Genomic DNA, 24,055 nt, shown 5'->3' on the forward strand with positions numbered 1-24,055 from the left:
TAAGCATGCAGGTACAGCAGGCAGTGAAGAAAGCGAAAGGCATGTTGGCCTTTATAACAAGAGGAATCAAATATAGGAGCAAAGAGGTCCTTCTGCAGTTGTACAGAGCCCTAGTGAGACCACACGGGGAGTATTGTGTGCAGTTTTGGTTCCTTAATTTGCGGAAGGACATTCTTGCTATTGAGGGAGTGCAGCGTAGGTTTACAAGATTAATTCCTGGGATGGCGGGACTGTCATATGCTGAGAGAATGGAGCAGCTGGGCTTGTACACTCTGGAGTTTAGAAGGATGAGAGGGGATTTCATTGAAACATATAAGATTGTTAAGGGCTTAGACACGCTAGAGGCAGGAAACATGTTCCCGATGTTGGGGGAGACCAGCACCAGGGGCCGCAGTTTAAGAATAAGGAGTAAGGCATTTAAAACGGAGACGAGGAAACACTTTTTCTCACAGAGAGTGGTGAGTCTGGAATTCTCTGCCTCGGAGGGCGGTGGAGGCCGGTTCTCTGGATGCTTTCAAGAAAGAGCTAGATTGGGGCTTCTTAAAAATAGTGGAGTCAGGGGATATGGGGAGAAGGCAGGATCGGGGTACTGATTGGGGATGATCAGCCATGATCACATTGAATGGCGGTGCTTGCTCGAAGGGGCCGAATGGCCTACTCCTGCACCTATTGCCTATTGTCTATTGAGCCATTTACAGTGTACAGATACATGATAAAGGGAATAACATTCTGTGCAAGGTAAAGCCACCAAAGTCTGATCAAGGATAGTCCAAGGGTCAGCAATGAGGTAGATAGTAGTTCAGGAGTATTGTCTAGTTGGTGGTCTGATGACTCAGTTGTCTGATAACAGCCGGGAAGAAACTGTCCCTGGGGGTGTGCGTTTTCACACTTCTGTACCTTTTGCCGTTTGGGAGAGAGGAGAATATATATAGGCATATATGCAGTTTTTCCAAGTGAGGCAGAGGTTCATGTGCACCTCCTCGAACCCTATGTTGCCACAGAAGGTTGTGGAGGCCGTCAATGGATAATGTTAAGGCGGAGACAGGTAGATTCTTGATTAGTACGGGTGTCAGGGGTTATGGGGAGAAACGATACGATAGAACTTTATCCCAGGAGGGAAATTGAGAAGACAGGAGAATTGGTTTAGGAGGGAGAGATAGATCAGCCATGGTTGAATGGCAGAGTAGACTTGATGGGACGAATGGCCTATTTCTGCTCCTATCATTTAGACCTTATAACCTACTGCCTTCCGATGTTCCCAATGTGGCCTCCACTATGTCAGCAAGACCAAGCGTAGACTCTGCGCCGTTTCGCAGAATACTCGGTCCTCGGTCTACTGGATCTCCCAGTTGCTAACCATTTTAGCTCCTCTGCCCATTCCCACACTGAACCTTCTGTCATGGGCATCCTCCATTGCCAGAGTGAGAGCATGCACATACAGGCAGAACAGCACCTCATTATGCTTGGGTACCTTACAACCTAACGGTATGAGCTTTATTTTTAGAAAACTTTAGAAATTATGCAAAATTGGGATAGCGCGGAACAAGTTTGCGGGTGACTGACGGTCAGCATGGACTTGGTGGGCCGAAGGGCCTGTTTTCACGCAGTATCAAAACTAAAGTAATCACCCATCCTTGACTTTTAATTATTCAATGAACTTTATTTATCCGTTAGGAACTTTGGTTTAGCACGGTGGCGCAGCAGCAAAGTTGCTGCCTTACAGCGCTTGCAGCGCCGGAGATCCGGGTTCGATCCCGACTACGGGTGCTGTCTGTACGGAGTTTGTACGTTCTCCCTGTGACCGCGTGGGCTTTCTCTGAGATCTTTGGTTTCCTCCCACACTCCAAAGACGTACAGGTTTGTAGGTTAATTGGCTTGGTGTATATATGAAAAATTGTCCCTAGTGTGTGTGTAGGATAGTGTTAATGTGCGGGTATCGCTGATTACGGACTAGGGGGGCCGAAGGGCCTGTTTCCGCACTGTATCTCTAAACTAAACTGAACTAAACTAAAACATCACCACTGCATAGTCCACGTTTGCCACCACTGACTGAAAAAAAATCAACTGGGCCAGCCACTGTGAAACCTTCTGAAGAACAGTCTGCTGAGTGTGCACATTCTTCCCGTGACCGCGTAGATTACCTCAGCGTTTTTTTCTTAGAGGCACAGCACGGAAACAGGCCCCTCAACCCACTGAGTCCACGCCAACCAGTGATTCCTGCACCCTAACACCATCCCACACACACGAGGGACAATTTACAATTTTACCAAGCCAATTGACCTACAAACCTGGATGTCTTTGGACCAAAGATCTTGGAGAAAAACCTACGCAGTTCACGGGGAGAACATACAAACTCCGTACAGAGAAGCACCCATAGTCAGGATCGAACCCAGGTCTCTGGCGCTGTAAGGCAGCAACTCTACCGCTGCGCCACCGTACCCGTCCCGGTTCTCTGGTTTTGTCCCACATCCCAAATGATACGTGTAGGAAGGAACTGCAGATGCTGGTTTAAACTGAAGATAGACACAAAAAGCTGGAGTAACTCAGCGGGACGGGCAGTATCTCTAGAGAGAAGGAACGGGTGACGTTTCAGGTCAATGCCTTTCTTCCGACTGAAGCAAGGCAGGTTGCCTAGTTTCAGCATAGAAAAACCAGCGTAGACGGGAATCTTGTCTATCGTGGACAGGTTTGGGCCGTGGAGTCTGTTTCTGTGCCGTACAACTCGGAGACTCTATTACTGGGTCTCAATGGTCTGGGCCCTTTTCAGCGAGGAGAGAGAGAGAAAGACAGGGCAGCAGTGATCCTCAGTGTCTTGTAGCTGTGCCAGTGAACTAAACCAAGTCAGCCACTAAATCCTGTTGTTAATCAATACAACACTCACTGTTGACAGTACTTGAATCAAGGACAATAGGAGCTAAACGGCAACACAGTTTGTGGCTTAATCTCATTTACAGCAGAAATGACATCAAACCCAAGCCAAGCCACTGCCTCGGCGAGGAGCTGATAAAATGTGACAGAGTCAGCCTCCGCCAGCTATTATTTCCACTTTTAATAAGTTCTGCTCATTGTGGTTGCCCAGTGAAGTGAGTTTTGGGCTGCTCAGGAAGGCAGTCAATGCGAGAACATTGCACAAAACCTCCTTCCATCCCGACTTCGGCTGTGAAAATACACTCATGGAGTGATACATTGTGGAAACAGGCCCTTCGGCCCAACTTGCCCACATCGGCCACCATGCCCCAGCTACATTAGTCCCATCTGCCCGCGTTTGGATCCAATCCCCCCAAACCCGTCCTATCCATGTACCTGTCTTAACTATTTCTTAAATTTTGTTTTAGACTACAGTGCGGAAACAGGCCATTCGGCCCACTGGGTCCGCACCGACCAGCGATCCTCGCACATTAACACCATCCCACACGCACTAGGAACAATTTTTATCATTTACCAAACCTGTACGTCTTTGGAGTGTGGTAGGAAACCAAAGATCTCGGAGAAAACCCACGCAGATCACGGAGGAAACGTACAAACATACAAACATTGAAAATAGGTGCAGCAGTAGGCCATTCGGCCCTTCGAGCCTGCACCGCCATTCAATATGATCATGGCTGATCATCCAACTCAGTATCCTGTACCTGCCTTCTCTCCATACCCCCTGATTCCCTTAGCCACAAGGGCCACATCTAACTCCCTCTTAAATATAGCCAATGAACTGGCCTCAACTACCTTCTGTGGCAGAGAATTCCAGAGATTCACCACTCTCTATGTGAAAAATGTTTTTCTCATCTCGGTCCTAAAAGACTTCCTCCTTATCCTTAAACTGTGACCCCTTGTTCTGGACTTCCCCAACATCGGGGAGTTGTACACACAGTCAGTGCCTGGAGTCAGGATTGAACCAGGATTGAGCATTCGCTCTAAGGCTGCACCACCATGACCGCCCATAGGGATGTTGGGATAGTCCCTGCATCAACTACCTTCCCTGGCAGCTCGTTCCATACACCCACCACCCTTCGTGTGGAAAAAGTTACCCCTCAGATTCCTCTTAAATTTTTTTCCTCTTCACCTTAAAAACAATGTTCTCTGGTCCTCGATTCACCAATTCAAGGCAAGAGACTGTGTGCATTTTACTGGAAATTTTACAGTCTCCACCGCAACAGATGTTGATGGTTGTAGGAGAAATGCCAGCCTTCAATAAATTATTCCGCAATCACTTTGTTACACTTAGTCTAAAAAAAATCTCTTTGATTTTAATCACGAATACACTCAAATGATTGACTATCAACAGCCGTTTATGTAGAAGCAAGTGGGAAAAATCAACCTGTTGTTGAAAACAGCTCATCAACGGAGAAATTGCAATCACTTGTAACTTGGTCACCTGAAGAAGAGGCAATTAATCTCTCCTTTTAAAAAAAAATGGCAGATTATATATATTTTTTTGGCACTTCCCCTTCAGTGATTGTTCTGGCAAAGGTGCAGAGAATATTCATGGGATGTTGCATCGATTGGAAGATTTTAGTTCTGTGGAAAGATAGGTTAGGCTGGTTTTGTTTTTTCAGGCCTGTCGGAGACAGGGGTGTAATCTGTTTGCGTTCGGAAGAGACAAGAATGTTTAGTTGTCATATGTACCAAGCAATACAATTCTTACTTGTAGCAGCATAACGGGCCTGGATCACAATAGAGGTGTGTAAAACATCGGAGGCGTATAAAATCATGAGAGGAATAAATCGGGTGGATGCACAGGGTCTCTTGCTCAGAGTAGGGGAATCGAGAACCAGAGGACATAGGTTCAAGGTGATGGGGGAAAGATTGAATAGGAATCTGAAGGGGTAACTTTTTCACACAAAGGGTGGCGGGTACATGAAACGAACTGCCAGAGAAGGTAGTTGAGGCAGGGACTATCACAATGTTTATGAAACAATTAGACAGATACATGGATAGGACAGGTTTAGAGGGATATGGGCCAAATACAAACAGGTGCGACTAGTTGATGGGGCATGTTGGTCGGTATGGGCAAGTTGGGCCGAAGGGCCTGTTTCTATGCTGCATGACTATATGACTAATGCACATATCAGGTAGTTGAGGCCAGTTCATTGGCTATATTTAAGAGGAAGTTAGATGTGGCCCTTGTGGCTAAAGGGATCAGGGGGTATGGAGAGAAGGCAGGTACAGGATATTGAGTTGGATGATCAGCCATGATCATATTGAATGGCGGTGCAGGCTCGAAGGGCCGAATGGCCTACTCCTGCACCTATTGTCTATGTTTCTATCATCATCATCGTTGAAAACATCAACGGGCACAGTGCCTTACAAGGCTACGTACGACAGCGATCGCAACTTCTACTGAAGTGTGGATGGCCGCCGGCTTGCTAGAAGCTCATCTGCCCTTTGGCAGGTCTTGTTTTTGGTCCTACTGGGGGTCCACAGCCCCCTCCTCACCTGGCAAACCAGGTGGAGGAGACGGTTTAGTTGCCGACTATCCGACCATGGAGCAGGAAGCACGGGATTACATGGTGCCCGTGGCTGAGGGAGGAGGGGGGGAAGATATATAATAACCAAAATTATATAATAGAAAATATATAATAACCAAACATTCAATCATTCAAATACTGTAACATTATTATAAAATGAGAAACTAGGGTGGCGCAGCGGGTAGAACTGCTGCCTCGCAGAGCAAGAGTCCCAGGTTCGATCCTGACCTGTGGAAGGTTTGCATATTCTCCAGGCTTCTCTCTCATCCCAAAGGCGTGCAGTTTTGCAGGTTATAACAGCAAAATTGCCTCTAATGTGTTGGGAGTGGATGGGAAAATAGGATAGCATGGAACTAGTATGAACGGGTGATCAATTTTCGGCATGAATTTGGTGGGTTTATAGACAAAAGACAATAGGAGCAGGAGTAGGGCATTCGGCCCTTCGAGCCAGCACCACCATTCAATGTGATCATGGCTGATCATCCCCAATCAGTACCCCGTTCCTGCCTTCTCCCCATATCCCCTGACTCCGCTATTTTTAAGAGCCCTATCTAACTCTCTCTTGAAAGCATCCAGAGAACCTGCATCCACCGCCCTCTGAGGCAGAGAATTCCACACACTCACAAGTCTCTGTGAGAAAAAGTGGTCCCTCGTCTCCCTTCTAAATGGCTTACCCCTTATTCTTAAACTGTGACCCCTGGTTCTGGACTCCCCCAACATCGGGAACAAGCCCTGTTGTCCTGCCTCTAGCGTTTAAATTAAAGGCCATAAGCCCTATAACAATCTTCTTTTAGGACCGAGATGAGAAGAACATTTTTCACACAGAGAGTGGTGAATCTATGGAACTCTCTGCCACAGAGGGTAGTTGAGGCCAGTTCATTGGCTTATTTAAGAGGGAGTTAGATGTGGCCCTTGTGGCTAAGGGGATAAGGCGGTATGGAGAGAGTAGGTTCGGGATATCGTCAGCCATGATCATAGAATGTGCACAAAGGGCCGGCCTGCACCTATTTTCTATTGTCACACAGGCCCTTAACTTGCCCATGCAGACCAAGGTGCCCCACATGCACGTGTTCCGCCTGTCCGTAGTTGGCCCATATCCCTCCAAACATTTCCAACCCATGTACCTGTCCAAATGTCTTTTACCTGTTGTTATAGTACCTGCCTCAACTACCTCCTACGGCAGCTCGGCCCATACACCCACCAAACTCTGTGTGGAAAAAGTTGCCCCGCAGGTTCCTATTGAATCTTTTAACAAAATATGTGGGTCAGGCAGCATCTCTGGAGAAAATGGAGAGGTTACGTTTCGGGTCGGGAACCTTCTTCAGACTTTCATCAATCCTGACCAGAAACATCACCCATCCATTTTCTCCAGAGATGCTGCCTGACCCGCTGAGTTACTCCGGCATTTTGTGTCTCTCTTTGGTATAGCCAAGTGTCTGCAATGCTTTTTTTATTAATTTTTTAATTACATTCCAAGTAAAAGGAATGTGCCACAAAAAAAATTCTATGGAAATCTCTTGTATGGAGGGTGTGATGTCGGCTATATTTGTTATTGGGCATAGAGGATAGGAGGAGCATTTCATACCTGCATTATGTAACAGTAGGCGGTGAGCAACACCTGATGGGGTGTAGAAACAAGGAACTGCAGATACTGATTTACAAAAAAGGACGCAAAGTGCTGGAATAACTCAGCAGGTCAGGCAGCATCTATGGAGAACATGGATAGAAGCTGAAGGCAGACAGTTACATGCTGGAGTTACTCAGTGGGCGAGGCGGCATCTATGGAGAGAAGGAATGGGTGACGTTTCGGTTCGAGTCCCTTCTTCAGACTGATGCCGGGGAGGGGCGGAACAAAGATAGAAAGTAGGCGGAGAAGTAGGAGAACTGGGAAGGGCGAGGGGAAGGAGAGAGAAATCAAGGGCTATCTGAAGTTAGAGAAGTCAATGTTCATACCGCTGGGGTGTGAGCTGCCCAAGCGATATATGAGGTGCTGTTCCTCCAATTTGCGCTCGGCCTCACTCTAACAATGGAGGAGGCCCAGGACAGAAAGGTCAAATTGGGAATGGGAGGGGGAGTTGAAGTGCTGAGCAACGGGGAGATCACGTAGGTTACGATGGACTGAGCATCTACTATTACTATTACTATTACTACTGTCTCCACCTACTTTCTATCTTTGTCCTGCCCCCTTCCCCGACATCAGTCTGAAGAAGGGTCTCGACCCAAAACGTCGCCCATTCCTTCTCTCCACAGATGCTGCCTCACCAGCTGAGTTACTCCAGCATTTTGTGTCTACCTTCGATTTTATCCAGCATCTGCAGTTCTTTCTTACACATGGATAGAAGCTGTTTTGTGTCGGGACCGAAGAAGGGTCCCAACCCAAGACATGACCCTTCCTGGGATGTAGCAAGTGGTGTCCTAAATGTACAACTTTAGACTTTAGAGACACAGCACAGAAGCCGGCCCTTCCACCCACCATGTCTGCACCGACCGGTGATCACCTTGTACGTTAACACTATCCAACACTAGGGACAATTTTACTGAAGACAATTGACCCATAAACCTGTACGTCTTTGGAGTGTGGGAGGAAACTGGAGCACCCGGAGAAAACCCACGCAGTCACGGGGAGAACGTACAAACTCTGTACAGACAGCACCTGTAGTCGGGATTGAACCTGGGTTTCTGACGCTGTAAGGCAGCAACTCTACCGCTGCACCACCGTGCAGCCCCATGAATGTGAAGACATAATTGAAAAAAATTCATTAATAATTTCATAATGGAAATTGAACAAGTACTCTAAGAACTGTATGGTATTTTGTATGGGTATGGGGAAAACAGGTTCCAATGTTGGGGGAGTCCTGAACCAGGGGCCACAGTTTAAGAATAAGGGGTAGGCCATTTAGAACGGAGATGAGGAAAAACATTTTCACCCAGAGAGTTGTGAATCTGTGGAATTCTCTGCCTCAGAAGGCAGTGAAGGCCAATTCTCTGGATGCTTTAGAGAGAGAGCTAGATAGAGCTCTTAAAGATAACGGAGTCAAGGGATATGGGAAGAAGGCAGGAACGGGGTACTGATTGTGGATGATCAGCCATGATCACAGTGAATGGTGGTGCTGGCTCGAAGGGCCGAATGGCCTACTCCTGCACCTATTGTCTATTGTCTATAGTGCAGAGAGTGGGTGGCAGAAAAAAGTGGGTCCAAATGGAATAGCTTTCAGGGAAGCAGCAGTAGCCTTTTGGTTGCTATTTGTAATGGGTTTTCCTAATCTGCTAACTAGCTGGCTGAATATATTTTAGACCCAATGATGTGCAGTCTATTAAAATGAGATAAAAATACTTCAACCCTTGTCCTCCTTAAAGAGGTTTTCAATCCAGATTCTCTTGACTGCATTTGAACAGTTGACAGGTGTGCATTAGTAAAGCTGTACTCATTGCTGAGGCAGCAGCTGGTAGCAGTCACAACGAGGGGAAGTTATTAAACATGAAAATAATAACCCTGTCATGTAGTGTCTACTTATCGCTCAGGCAGAGCCGCTTGGTCATGTTTTGTGGCACCGGCAGCTGGAAATGTAATTAAACCTCAAATTATGTCGTGGCTTAGATAAACCAATCGCCCTTAATTCGTATTGTCCATTACAGAGGGCGGATGATGAGCTGGGTGCGGTTTAGGTGGCGCAGCGGTAGAGTTGCTGCCTCACCGCGCCAGAGACCCGGGTTCCATCCTGACTACGGGTGCTGCCTGCACGGAGTGTGTACGTTCTCCCCGTGACCACGTGGACTTTCTCCGGGCGCTCGGGTTTCCTCCCACACTCCGAAGACGTACACGTTTGTAGGTTAATTGGCTTCGGTAAAATTAGATTAAAGATTCAAGAGAATTTATTGTCATGTGTCCCAGATAGGACAATGAAATTCTTGCTTTGCTTCAGCACAACAGAACATAGTAGGCATTGACTACAAAACAGATCAGTGTGTCCATATACCATTATATAAATATGACACACACATGAATAAATAAACTGATGAAGTGCAAATAGCAGATAATGGGCTATGAATGTTCAGTGGTTTAGAATTATAAAATTGTACCCACTGTGTGTAGGATTGTGCTAGTGTACGGGGTGATCGCTGGTCGGCATGGACCCAGCCCATTTCCCATTGGGCCCATTTCCGCGCTGTATCTCTAAAGTCTAAAATTAGCATAATTAGACTATAAGACTCAGAAGCAGAATTTAGGCCATTCGGTCCATCGCGTTTACACCGTCATTCACTCGTGGTTGATCTATTTTTCGCTCTCAAACCCATTCTTCTGCCTCCTCCCCGTAATCTTTGATGCCCGTTCCAATCAAGAACACCCCCACTCTCCGCATTAAAGTACCCAATGTCTTGGTCTCCACAGCCAATGAATTCCACAGATTCGCCACCCTTTGCCGAAAGAGATTCCTCCTCATCTCCATTCATAAGGAACGTCCTTTTTTAGTGAGGCCACGCCCTCTGGACTCTCCCACTATTGGAAACATTCCTTCCATGTCCATTCTATCTAGGCCTTTCACTATACGGTAGGTTTCAATTAAACCCCCTCCCTCATTGTTATAAACTTCAGCAAGACAAGGCCTAGAGCCTTAATGCTTGTAATTGAACTCTATAGAACTGAGATAGACACAAAATGCTGAAGTAACCCAGCAGGACAGGCAGCATCTCTGGAGAGAAGGAATGGGTGACGTTTCGGATCGAGACCCTTCTTCTGACTGATCTGTAGAACTTAGATTGTGAATAAAGGAAGGATCGATTTCTCTTCGTAAGGAGGCTAATAAGCAGCAGATATCGACTCAAGTGAATATCTGGAATTCACCACCTGAGAAGGGGCCGCACAGCTGGTCGAGCTGCTGCCTCACAGAGACCAGGGTTCGATCCTGACCTCGGCTGCTGTCTTTGTAGAGTTTACACGTCCATCTTGTGCCCACATGAGTTTTCTCCAGGTTTGGTTTAGTTTAGTGATATAGTGCGGAAACAGGGCCGTCGGCCCACCGAGTCCATGCCGACTGGCAATCCCTGCACATTAACACGACCTGACACACTCTAGGGACAATTTTTACATTTTATACCAAACCAATTCACCTAAAAAACCTGAAACTCATTAGAATGTGGGAGGAAACCGAAGATCTCGGAGAAAATCCACGCTGCCACGGGGAGAACCTACAAACTACGTACAGACAGCACCCGTTGTTGGGATCGAACCCGGGTCTCCGGCGCTGTAAGGCAGCAACTCTACCGCTGCGCCACCGTGACCGCCCATGCACGTATGCATTTCTAATTTTTGTTCCATCTGCAACACAGGGTGTGGCCATTGTAAGAAGATGAAGCCAGACTATGAAGAAGCTGCTGAACTGCTAAATAGTGACAGCAATGTAAGGAAATGTTTATATTCTTTCTTATTCTTTCCCGATGTTGGGGAAGTCCAGGACAAGGGGTCACAGTTTAAGGACAAGGGGGAAATCCTTTAAGACCCAGATGAGAAAAACATTTTTCACACAGAGAGTGGTGAATCTCTGGATCTCTCTGCCACAGAGAGTAGTTGAGGCCAGTTCATTGGCTATATTTAAGAGGGAGTTAGATGTGGCTAAAGGGATCAGGGGGTATGGAGAGAAGGGATACTGAGTTGGATGATCAGCCATGATCATATTGAATGGCGTGCTGGCTCGAAGGGCCGAATGGCCTACTCCTGCACCTATTTTCTATATATCTATGTACCTTACACACTATTGCCAGACTTGTCGGAATTGAAACTGTACACCTGAGAAAGGAGAAATAGTTATCCCCTAACTCTAGTTTAGTTTAGTCCAGAGATACACTGCAGAAATGGGCAAGCCAAGAGTCAGTGCCAACAAGCAATCCCCGCACACTAACAGTATCCAACACGCACTAGGGACAATTTACAATTGCACCAAGCCACTTAATCCACAAACCTGTACGTGTTTGGAGTGTGGGAGGAAACCAGAGCTCCCAGAGAAAACCCACGCTGGTCATGGGGAGAGCATGCAAACTCTGTACGGACAGCACCCGTAGTCAGGATTGAACCCGAGTCTCTGGTGCTGTAAGGCACCAACTCCACCGCTGTGCCAACGTGCCACCCTGACTTCTACCTATCGTTCACAATGTAAGGTGTTTTTTTTTTTTAATTTCACCCCTTTGTTTCTGCAGTTGTCCTTCTGCAGTTGTACAGAGCCTTAGTGAGACCACACCTGGAGTATTGTGTGCAGTTTTGGTCCCCTAATTTGAGGAAGGACATTCTTGCTATTGAGGGAGTGCAGCGTAGGTTTACAAGGTTAATTCCCGGGATGGCGTATTGCTGAGAGAATGGAGCGGCTGGGCTTGTACATTCTGGAGTTTAGAAGGATGAGAGGGCATCTAATTGAAACATATAAGATTGTTAAGGGCTTAGACACGCTAGAGGCAGGAAACATGTTCCCGATGTTGGGGGAGACCAGAACCAGGGGCCACAGTTTAAAAATAACAAGTAAGCCATTTAGAACGGAGACGAGGAAACACTTTTTCTCACAGAGAGTGGTGAGCCTGTGGAATTCTCTGCCTCAGGGGAGGCCGATTCTCTGGATGCTTTCAAGAGAGAGCTAGATAGGGCTCTTAAAAATAGTGGAGTCGGGGGATATGGGGAGTAGGCAGGAACGGGGTACTGATTGGGGATGATCAGCGGATTGAATGGCGGTGCTGGCTCGAAGGGCCGAATGGCCTACTCCTGTACCTCTATTGTTTCTACCCTTTCTGCCTTTGCCCCCGTCCTCCTTTCCAGTCACTGTTTTCCATTGTTACCCTAGAGCCCAGGTGTGTTGGCGGCAGTGGATGTAACAACTCACAAGAACGTGGGGGAAAGGTATCAAATCACTGGATTCCCAACACTCAAGTACTTTGAAAATACAGAAGAGAAGTGGACACTGCCCCATCTGCGGACCAAAGACAAAATCATCGAGTGGCTCCACAAGTACGTGCTGTTGCCGGGTAAACATTACAATCTGTGATTCTAAATAGGTTCATCAGTTGTAGTTGTAGGAAGGAACTGCAGATGTTGGTTTAACACGAAGATAGACGCAAAACAACTGGTGTAATGTCACCCATTCCTTCTCTCCAGAGATGCTGCCGGTCCTGCTGAGTTACTCCAGCTTTTTGTGTCTATCATCAGTAATAGGAGCAGAATTTAGAAAGTTTGACAATATGAAACTAGTGAGAACGGTGATCGATGGTTGGTTTGGACTAATGTTTATAGTTCATAACTTCTTGGAGCAGAATTAATCCATTCGGCCCATCAAGTCTACTCCGCCATTCAATCATGGCTAATCCATCTCTCCCTCCAAACCCCATTCTCGTGCCTTCTCGCCATAACCATACACACATACTAATCAAGAACCTGTCAATCAACACCATAAAAATACCCATTGACTTGGCCTCCAATGAATTCCACAGATTCACCTCCATATGGCTAAAGGAACTCCTCCTCATCTCCTTTCTAAAGGTACGTCCTTTTATTCTGAGGCTATGTCCACTGGTCCTAGACTCTCCCACAAGAGAAAACATCCTCTCAACATCCATTCTATCCAAGCCTTTCACTATTCGGTAAGGTTTGAACGTGGTTGCCCCCTCATCCTTCTAATCTCCAGCGAGTACAGGCTCAAATTGCCGCTCAATGCCGTCAAATGCTCATCATATGTTAACCAAATCATTCCTGGGATCATTCTCGTAAACCTCCTCTGGTTTATATCATCACCTCTCTCCCCCCCCCCCCCCCCCCCCCCCCCCCCCCCCCCCCCCCCCCCCCTCCCTCACTTAAATATATGTCCTCTGGTTCTCGATTCCCCTCCTGTGGATGATAGACAATAGACAATAGGTGCAGGTGTAGGCCATTTGGCCCTTCAAGCCAGCACCGCCATTCACTGTGATCATTGTTGATCATCCACTATCAGTACCCCTTTCCAGCCTTTTCCCATATCCCCTGACTCCGCTACCTTTAAGAGCTGTCTAACTCTCTCTTGAAAGCATCCAGAGAACCGGCCTCCACTGCCATCTGAGGCAGAGAATTCCACAGATTCACAACCCTCTGAAAAAAAAATTTCCTCATCTCCATTCTAAATGGCTTCTCCCTTCCTCTTAAACTGTGTCCCTGGTTCTGGACTCCCTTGAAGACTCTGTGCATTTACACCATCTATTCCCCTCATGATTTTGTACACCTCTATAAGATCACCCCCTCATCCTCCTTGGCTCCTTGGAACCCTAACCTGCCCAAACTTTCCATATAGCTCAGGCCTTCGAGCCCTGGCAGTATCCTTGTAAATATTTCTGCACCCGTAGAGAAAAGAATCATTGTTCATTGTTCTATCTGGGACATGTGACAATAAAACACTCGGCTCTCTTGAAAATATGTATTATTTCAATGGTATTGCTCTGCATTCTCTGAACTCACAGCTCCATCGCTGATTAGCTCTGCAAAGTTTTCTGGATGAAATGTCGCCTGCTGTGTCTAGTGCTTGATCATTAAATAGCTGGTACCGATGAGATCACTCCGCAGTAACGCAACCATGCTGGACTGCACTCTTGTCAGCCTCAGTGTCACTCCCCAAGTGTCACAGAGAAACTAATTACTTTTGATTTGACATTTGGAAGGCAAAGGATGGCAAGTGAATCCTCAGCGTGACAATGTTTCATTAAATTGCTTTACTGGAGACCCAAATCCAGCCCGTGGGCCGTGCGGGAAAATGTTGTTCTCTTGGTATCCTGCAGTTAAGTAGTCTCACCCTGTCGCAGAGTGATTCAGCATGGAAACAGGCCCTCCGGCCCAATTTGCCCACACCGGCCAACATGTCCCAGCTACATTAGTCCCACCTGCCTGCGTTTTGTCCATATCAATAGACAATAGGTGCAGGAGTAGACCATTTGGCCCTTCGAGCCAGCACCGCCATTCAATGTGATCTTGGCTGATCATCCCCAATCGTTACCACGTTCCTGCCTTCTCCCCATATCCCCTGACTCTGCTATCCTTAAGAGCCCTATCTAGCTCTCTCTTGAAAGTATGCAGAGAACCAGCCTCCACCGGCCTCTGAGGAAGAGAATTCCACAGACTCACAACTCTCTGTGAGAAAAAATGTTTCCTTGTCTCTGTTCTAAATGGCTTACCCCTTATTCTTAAACTGTGGCCCCTGGTTCTGGATTCCCCCAACATCGAGAACATGTTTCCTGCCTCTACCGTGTCCAAGCCGTTAAGGATCATATATGTTTCAATAAGATCCCCTCTCATCTTCTAAACTCCAGAGTATACAAGCCCAGCCGCTCCAAACCTGTCCTACCCATGTACCTGGGTAAGAAAGAACTGCTGATGCTGGTTTAAGTCGAAGGTAGACACAAAATGCTGGAGTAACTCAGCGGGTGAGGCAGCATCTTTGGAGAGAAGGAACAGGCGACGTTTCGGGTCGAGACCCTTCTTCAGACTGATGCCAGAGGAGGGGGCGGGACCTCCCCTGACATCAATCTCCACCCGAAACGTCACACATTCCTTCTCTCCAGAGATGCTGCCTCACTCGCTGAGTTACTCCAGCATTTTGTGTCTACCTGCCCATATACCTGTCTAACTGTTTCGTAAACGTTGGTATAGTCCCTGCCTCAACTACCTCCTCTGGCAGCTTGTTCTATAAACCCACCACCCTTTGTGTGGAAAAAGTTACCCCTCAGATTCCTATTCAATCTTTTTGCCTTCACCTTCAACCTGTGTCCACTGGGCCTCGGTTCACCCATTCTGGGCAAGAGACTCTGGCCTATTCCGCTCATGATTTTATACACCTCAACAATGTTAATACAAATCTTGCAGACCGTAGAAATATATATTTTTCCAGCTCTGTCGAAAATACAACCATAAGCTGCAGCTGGCTTGTAGAATTGTTCCACTGGATTCCCAGAGCCGCTGCCAGCAGGTAATCAAACATCCTACCCATGATATTTTCCTCCTCTGCTGCTAAACATGGGAAGCTTTTTATCATTCTCAAGGGACCAGGCATTGAATATGCAATGAAAACAATTTAAGGAGGAATCTAATCAGGGAGAAGTTCATATTTATCCCTGGAAGAGTCCACGTCTGTATTTCATTTTCAGACAATTTGCCAGGAAACCTCAACAGACCCAGGTTCAATCCAGTGCGGTTTGTGTGAAGTTTGCACATTCTCCCTGTGACCGCAAGGGTTTCCTCCTCCGTCCAAAGGTGCACTTTAGTAGGTGAATTGGCTGCTCTAAATGTGTAGGAATATGGAAATCAGAGTCACGGGGTATAGAAGAGACCCTGGTGAGAGCCTCATCTATAGTAGATGAGGGGAACCCCCATTCCCTGAAGAATGAGGACATTTCCGATGCCCTGGTGTGGAACACCTCACACCTCATCCTGGGTGCAGATGCGGCGTAGACGGAGGAATTGGGAGTAGGGGGATGGAGTACTTGCAGGAAGCAGAAGTGTAGTCCAGATAGCCATAGGAGTCAGTGGGTTTATAGTGGATGTCGGTCAGTAGTCTGTCACCTGCGATGGAGATAGTAAGGTCAAGAAACGGTAGGGAAATGTCGGAAATGGTCCAGGTGTATTTGAGTGCCGGATGGAGGTTAGTGGTGAAATGGATGAAGTCAGTGAGTTGTGTGTGGGTGCAGGAGGTAGCACCAATGCAGTCATCGATGTAGCAGTGCTAGAGTTCGGGCATAGGGCCACAGTACGCCTCGAACAAGGATTGTTCAACGTAGCCTACAAAGAGGCAGGCATAGCTAGGGCCCATGCACGTGCCCATAGCTACGCCTCTTGTTCTGTTTCATCTTCTGCTTGTGCACGCCAGGTTGATTGCATTCGTCGGTACAGGGTGGACCACATGAAGGTTGCAATCTCCCACCCCCCTTAGACATGTGATCTACCTGTAGATGGTGCGTGTGTGGGTGCGTGTGTGAGTGTGTGTATGTGTGTGTATGTGTGTGTGAAAAAATAATGAGGTCTTTGCGGGCTCCGTGCAAAATCGATGATGTTGTCATTCCTATTGACTCCGTTCCCAAGATGAGTGGCAGTCATTGCCCTTTCCCAAGGAGCTAATACTGCAACGCCAGGATGTCGATTGGTGAAGACAGCTGGTGTGATGGGATGTAGTGTATTGACCCGTCCGTCAGCAGGAACGCCGGAGGATTCGACTGTCGTCACCTCGCCCGTTAACCTCCCAATCTTCATCCCTAAACGCAGCAAAAATAATTGGGGTGGGATCATGTGGCCATGGCTGGCAGCGTTGATAATAAATCAATGCAGGTTTGAACATTATCCTCGCAAATGTTATTTATTATAAATGGTGATTGTGTAATACCTGTGCTTACTCAGGAAGGTTCTACTCAGATGGATGACAGCAAATTAGTTTTCCAGAGCCTACTTGACCCCTGGAGAATGCTTTGCAGAGGACAAGTATGATTTAGTTTGCCAAGTCTGAAGAAGGGTCTTGTCACCCATTCCTTCTCTCCAGAGATGCTGCCTGTCCCGCTGAGTGACTCCAGCTTTTTATGTCTATTATTTAGTTTATTGTCACTTGCACCGAGGTACAGTGAAATGCTTTTTTGTTGCCTGCTATCCAGCCAGCGTAAACTCCATGATTGCAATCAAGACACCCACAATGTACAGATAAAGGGAATAACGTTTAGTGCAAGATAAAGTCCAATTAAATTTAGTCCAAGAGCCTCCAATCATTATTTCTTGATTAGTACGGGTGTCGGGGGTGATGGGGAGAAGGCAAGAGAATGGGGTCAGGAGGGAGAGATAGATCAGCCATGATTGAATGGCGTAGTAGAGTTGATGGGCCGAATGGCCTAATTCTGCTCCTGTCACTTAGTAGCCCAGGACCACTCTCCAGTTGGTGAGCGTGCGGTTCCGTTGCCTGATAACAGCTGGGAAGAAACTGTGCCTGAATCTGGAGGTGTGTGTCTTCACACTATTGTGCCTCTCGCCCGAGAGGAGAGTCCAGAGAAGATGGAATGACCGGGGTGAGACTGGTCCTTGATTTTGGGATGATGAGTGAATGGAACAATGGGGAAAACGAGCTGGGGACTGACTAAAAGTTAGAGGAAAAATGTGATTGTGGAGAAACTATTGTGGACATAAAGAAAGATTTAAAACAGGCTACCCATGTCGTAAGGATGAAGGGCCATCTGTGTTTAGTAGGAGTGGAACGTACATGCATTGGAGGAGAAACTAATACCCCTGTCCCACTTAGGAAACCTGAACGGAAACCTCTGGAGACTTTGCGCCCCACCCAAGGTTTCCGTGCGGTTACCGGAAGTTTTTGTCAGTCTCCCTACCTGCTTCCACTACCTGCAACCTCCGGCAACCACCTGCAACCTCCGGGAACCGCACGGAAATCTTGGGTGGGGCGCAAAGTCTCCAGTGGTTTCCGTTCAGGTTTCGTAAGTGGGACAGGGGCTTTAGGTGGTGCAGCAGCATCAATGGAGCGAAGGAAATAGGCAACGTTTTGGGCTGAAACCCTTCTTCAGACTGAAGGATTTTGGCCCGAAACGTTGCCTATTTCCTTCGCTCCATAGATGCTGCTGCACCCGCTGAGATTCTCCAGCATTTTTGTCTACCTTCGATTTTCCAGCATCTGCAGTTCCTTCTTAAACATGGAGTTGGAGGAGGTCACTTGCGATCGGCTGTGTACTATTTTGTACGAATGCTCTTTTTCATTATTTCCTTCCGTCCTTCCCACCAGCCCTCAAGCTCCTCCACCGCCCGAACAGTCCTGGGATGAACAGCAGACCAGTGTCGCCCATCTTGGTGTGGAAGATTTTAAAGAATTCCTCAAGAAAAAGAAGCAAGCTTTGGTCATGTTCTACGCCCCTTGTAAGTTTTGCATTCGTACACCCTATAGCGGATTGCTGAATATTATTTTATCTGCCTCGAGACTTCTGGAGAATGAGTTGAGAAATGATAAGTTGCACAGATCGGATGCATTGTTTTATTCGTCCATTAATAGTCGTGGGTGGATGTCCATCCTTAATGGTGTAGCACCTTCCAAAATGTGTAGGAAGGAACTACAAACGCTGGTTTACACCGAGGATGGACACAGGATGCTGGAGTAACTCAGCGGGACAGACAGCATTTCTGGAGAAAAGGATTAGGTGACGTTTTGGAACGAGACCCTTCTTCACTGTCTGAAGAAGGGTGTCGACCCGAAAGATGACCCATTCCTTCTCTGAGTTGAGTTCTCCTCTGCCAATTACTCCAGCATTTTGTGTCCAACACCTTCCTAAACCACGACTGGGGCTGATTAATACATTTCCAGATTTGGAACCAATGAGGAAAAAAGCAAAGAGAAATACTAATAATTATCAGATATGGGAGATGGTGTGTGTGTGTGTGACTTGGAGGTGATCTTGCAGGTGAAGGCGCACGCATGCGCATGACGCTCTTGTCCTGTGTAGGAAGGAACTGCAGATGCTGGTTTACACCAAAGATAGACACGCTGGAGTAACTCGGCGGGTCAGGCAGCATCTCTGGAGAGTAGGAATGGGTGATGTTGCACGTTGAGATCCTCCTTAAGGCCTTGTTTCAGGAGGGAGTGGGTGGTTGAAGGAGGGAGTAGAGGGCGTGAGTGATTGTGACAGAGCGAGGGGGGTGGGAGATTGCAACCTTCACGGCCTGGTCCGGCCTGTTTCGACGAATGCAATCAACCTGGCGTGCACAATCAAGTAAGATCAAATAGAACAAGTTGTTCTACAACTTTAGGCTGTGCATGCCATACGCAAGAAAAAGAAGAAGGGAGCGTGGGAGGGAGGCAGTGATTGAGGGAGGGAGTGGTTGAGGGGTGGTTGAGGAGGGATTGAGTAAAGGAGTAAATGGAGGTGGGTGATTTAGGAGTAATGGGAGTTTTAATGAATAACTGCAGTGCATTTAGTGTTTGGTTCACAAAGCAGCCCCAGTTTGCTGGTGGTAGTGTATATTTAGGGTGGTGTGGACAAGTTGGGCCGAAGGGCCTGTTCCATGCTGTATGACTGATAGACATTTCCCGCGGGCAGAGATGACAAAGACTAGAGGGCATAGTTTTAAGCTGAGAGGGGCAATGTTTCAAGGAGATGTGCAGAGCTGTTTTTACACACAGAGTGTTGGGAGCCTGGAACATACTGTTCCAGGTGTGGACTCCTGTATATCGGTGAGACCAAGCGCAGGCTCGGCGCTCATTTCGCTGAACACCTCCGCTCAGTCCGCCAAAACCCGCCTGTGTTCCCGGTTACTGAACACTTTAACTCCCCCTCCCATTCCCACACTGACCTTTCTGTCCTGGGCCTCCTGCATGGTCAGAGTGAGGCCCAGCGCAAATTGGAGGAACAGCATCTCATATTTTGCTTGGGCAGCAGCTTGCACCCCAGCGGCGTGAACTTCATTGCAATTGAAAGAACCTGTATTGCTGTATTGGCCCAGTGATGCTGCTTTGCCACGTTTCTACACGCTCTTTAGCAGTAATGGTGGCGCAGCGGTTCGATCCTGACTACAGGTGCTGTCTGTAAAGGGTTTGCACGTCTTTGGTTTCCTCCCACACTCCAGTGCGTGTAGGATAGTATCTATGTAAATTGTCCCTCGTGTGTGTAGGATAGAGTTAACGTGCGAGGATCGCTGGTCGGCGCCGACTCGATGGGCCGAAGGGCCTGTTTCCGCGCTGTATCTCTAAACTAAACTAAACGATGATTGGAGTCTGATATATAGTGCAATTAACTTTCTAGATATTTTGCAGCAATTATCCTTGCCGTACTAATACACTGGAGGGCTAATTTGGTTAAAGAGAAAAATGATTAATTGCCTGAAATACAGTATGTTGAAATATAAATGAACCTGAGACTGTTCCTCCTTGAGCAAAGATTAAATGGATAATTAATGATGTGTTCAAAACGATGCTGGAAGAACAATGATGTGTGAACATAGATTTAAGATAATGTGGAGCAAGATCAAGAGATTGGAGAAAGATGGCGGCAGCACGGTGGCTCAGCGGTAGAGTTGCTGCCTTACAGCGCCAAAAAACCCGGGTTCGATCCCGACCGTGGGTGCTGTCTGTACGCAGTTTGTACGTTCCCTCCGTGACCCGTGTGGTGGGTTTTCTCCGAGATCTTCGGTTTCCGCCCGCACTCCAAAGACATACACAGGTTTGAAGATTAATTGGCTTGGTATAACGGTAAGATGGTCCCTGGTGTGTGTCGGGTAGTGTTAATATGCGGGGATTGTCGGTCAGCGCGGACTCGGCGGGCCGAATGGCCTATTTCCGGCCTGTATCTCTGAATTAAACTAAATCTAAACTAAAATCAAAGAGGGGATACAATATTTTTTGGTTGTTGTTTATTTTGAGTTACGATGAGGAATGCATGCCCTGGAAGACTTGTAAAAACAATTGTAGCAGAAGGTTCCAAAAGCAATATCAATAAATACTTGAAAAGGGATGAATGTGGCAGCTTGTTTGAAGAGCGAAAAACCTCGATTCTGTGCTGAACAATGACACCCTGTGGACCTGGCGGTGGAGGTCTAAATATCCTTTGTGCTCAGCACTATCTCCCCAAAGTAGCAGAGTCCTTGAAAGTTGCAGACGTATGTCTATATGGACACATAATTCTGTCTATTAGATACAATGCATTCAACGGCTTGGCCATCGAGCATTCCCAGTGTGAGCATTACACTAGTAGGGGCAGCAGTGGCATTGATACTGGGCCCTGTATCAGTCGTGACTCTGTAGGCAATAGCATCGACTTGGAGACAGATAGATGAGGGTTTAAATCTTGCTGAAGAACCTAAGTCTGGCAAAGTCCAATCTATCACTTGAAAAGCCCAGTGAGGTTTCCCTGGTGTCCTGGGACAATAATATTTTTTTCTTACTCCCCCATCAAAAAGGCTACCGTAAATAATAATATTTACAGTAGCTTTCCTCGTACACATTAGGAGCTTTGATAACAATTGGCAATAGGTGCAGGAGTAGGCCATTTGGCCCCTCGAGCCAGCACCGCCATTCGATGTGATCATGGTAGGTATGTTACAAAACCTACCTGAATCGTGGCTGAGCATCTGCCCCACCCCGTGTGTGCGATTTTGGCGCTGTTTAGAGGGGGCGGGTTTAAAACGCGATTTTTACTAGGCTGTTCCAATCGAAAATGTTCAGCCTAGTAAATCATTAACGGAAAATCGCTGGAAGACCCCGTCGCAAAAGGTATTATTAGTTTTTATGGCCTTGTATAATATTTATAGTAGTTTAAAAATCACTCTCTCAACTCGCAACCTCTCGCAGCCCCAGGGTTTTATAAAGCAAACAATTAAAGGTATGTACCTTATTTTTACATTAAATGGGGCTTGTATATAACCCTTATATAAAATTTTCTATAGCGAGTAGTTCATTTTGGGCTCTTTATATCCCGCAGTATTTTTCTGGGCATTTGAGGGCACAAACCCAGCGCAATGTGAACGTTCCAAACCAGCGCTTTCACAGGAACCCACTAGAAAGCCGATTTAAATGGACTTTAATTTACAGCAATTGAACACTAAATTCCTTCCGTTTGGCCTATAAATTGATGTAAATTAGATTTAAAAATCATGTTTTATTGTGAATTATTTGTGAATATTATTTGGCACTTGGGCTATTTAAAAATGTTAATCATTTATTAAGAAATGGATAGATGTTTAGATCTAGTAATTGAAGTTTGAAATTAGCTACAATTGGGTAACTAACTAATTATATGCTTTAATTTCAGGTCATCCAAGTAAGATTATTTTATATTTGTTTCAGAATGCTTCAATCTATGATAACTGAAAATTTCATTCAGTTCTCTTAATTTTTAAGAAGGTTATGGGCTTTTGACTGTCCACGATCACAGCTTTTTTGTTATGTCCATAGAAAATCAATAGGGAACAAGATGCTAATTTCCGAGTATGAAAATGGCCATAACTGTTTATTACTTGAGATATGAAAGTGAATTAGGTGTCAAATTAAACTTATTGTTATGCTTTATCTGATGGGATAAATTGCAGACTTGATTTTTTAAATCTCAAAATTTTGTAACATTGCTAATCATGGCTGATCATATTGAGTGCGTGATCATTACTTCACGCATTCTGCAGCAGTTTCGACATATAGAGCGGAAACAGGCCCACCGGGTCAGTGCCGACCAGCGATCCCTGCACACCAACACTGTCCCACACGCACTAGGGACACTTTACAATTAAACCAAACCAATTAACCTACTAAAACCTGTGCGTCTTTGGAGTGTGGGAGGAAACCGAAGATCCCGAAAAACGGCCCACGCAAGTCACGGGGAGAACGTACAAACTCCGTACAGACAGCAACCGTAGTCAGAATTGAACTTGGGTCTCTGGCGCTGAGAGGCAGCAACTTTACCGCAGCGCCGCATGTGCCGCGGCACTTTGGGATAACCGGAGAGTGTAAAGATTACTGTATAAAATTCCTTTATTTCATATTTGTTTTGTAAATGATAGTGGAGTCTTCGACTGCTGGGGCAATGGCACAGCAGAGGTGAGCATGAACTCAAATTGCTGGAGTAACTTAGCAGGTCAGGCAATATCTCTGGAGAACGTGGGTAGATCATGCTTTGGGTTGGGATCTATCTGAACACCCTTTTTGTTGATAACCAGCATCTGCAGTTCCTTGTATCTACATTTGAATATTGAAGGAATGGAGAAATACTTGTGGATATAAAGGGGGAAGGTGGGATATGTATCAGCTGTGGGCAGAGGAGATTAGTTTCACGGCGTCTTGTTCCCCATAGATATTGTGGGCCAGAGGGCCTGTTACTGTAATAAAAAGGAACTGCAGATGCTGGTCTATACCAGGGCGGCCACGGTGGTGCAGCGGTAGAGTTGCTGCCTTACAGCGCTTGCAGCACCAGAGACCCGGGTTCCATCCCGACTACGGGTGCTGTCTGTGCGGAGTTTGTACATTCTCCCCGTGGGTTTTCTCCGACACTCCAAAGACACACAGGTGTGTAGGTTAATTGGCTTGGTGTATGTGTAAATTATCCCTAGTGTGTGTAGGATAGTGTTAGTGTGCGGGGTCACTGGTCGATACGGACACGGTGGGCCGAAGGGCCTGTTTCCGCGCTGTATCTATAAAACATTAAAAAAAAATTTTTAAAGTAGACACAAAATGCTGAAGTAACTCAGGGGTCCTCAAAATGCTGGAGTATCTCAGCGATACTGTATCCTGTGCTGTACTGCTCTACGTTAGATGTAGAAATATGCACAGAACAACTTGACTGTAAAAGATTTGGGTAATCACAATTTAAAATTCAGTCCACATGCAGTAATCCACCTTCTAACTTGTGGATTACATGTTTGGTATATAACTCAATCCCCAGCTTGTAAGAAAGACTTTATGATTTATTTCTTCCCCGACCTTCATTGATTTGATCCCTTCCTTTGCTGGGCTGCACCATTTCCTCTCTTGAATGTTAAGTACATCCTCTGTTCAAGGATTGGTCTTATTTATCAACATTGTCCGGGGCACAATGGAAAACCTTGGCTTGCAAAAACAACATTTAAAAGACATTTGGACAGGCAC

The 24,055-nt window shown here is 46.5% G+C and overlaps 1 protein-coding gene across 1 annotated transcript in view; it reads left to right on the top strand.

Annotated features, from left to right (window-relative positions):
- Window positions 1–24,055, top strand: part of pdia5 (protein disulfide isomerase family A, member 5) — a 370,444-nt gene that overhangs the window by 285,056 nt on the left and 61,333 nt on the right. Inside the window, exons 13-15 of the mRNA XM_055638787.1 lie at window positions 10,791–10,861; window positions 12,287–12,450; window positions 18,221–18,351. Coding sequence (XP_055494762.1) covers window positions 10,791–10,861; window positions 12,287–12,450; window positions 18,221–18,351 — 366 coding nt within the window. The remainder of the gene's footprint in view (window positions 1–10,790; window positions 10,862–12,286; window positions 12,451–18,220; window positions 18,352–24,055) is intronic.

This window comes from Leucoraja erinacea, chromosome 7 (genome assembly GCF_028641065.1).
Source record: "Leucoraja erinacea ecotype New England chromosome 7, Leri_hhj_1, whole genome shotgun sequence".
Classification (NCBI taxonomy): domain Eukaryota; kingdom Metazoa; phylum Chordata; class Chondrichthyes; order Rajiformes; family Rajidae; genus Leucoraja; species Leucoraja erinaceus.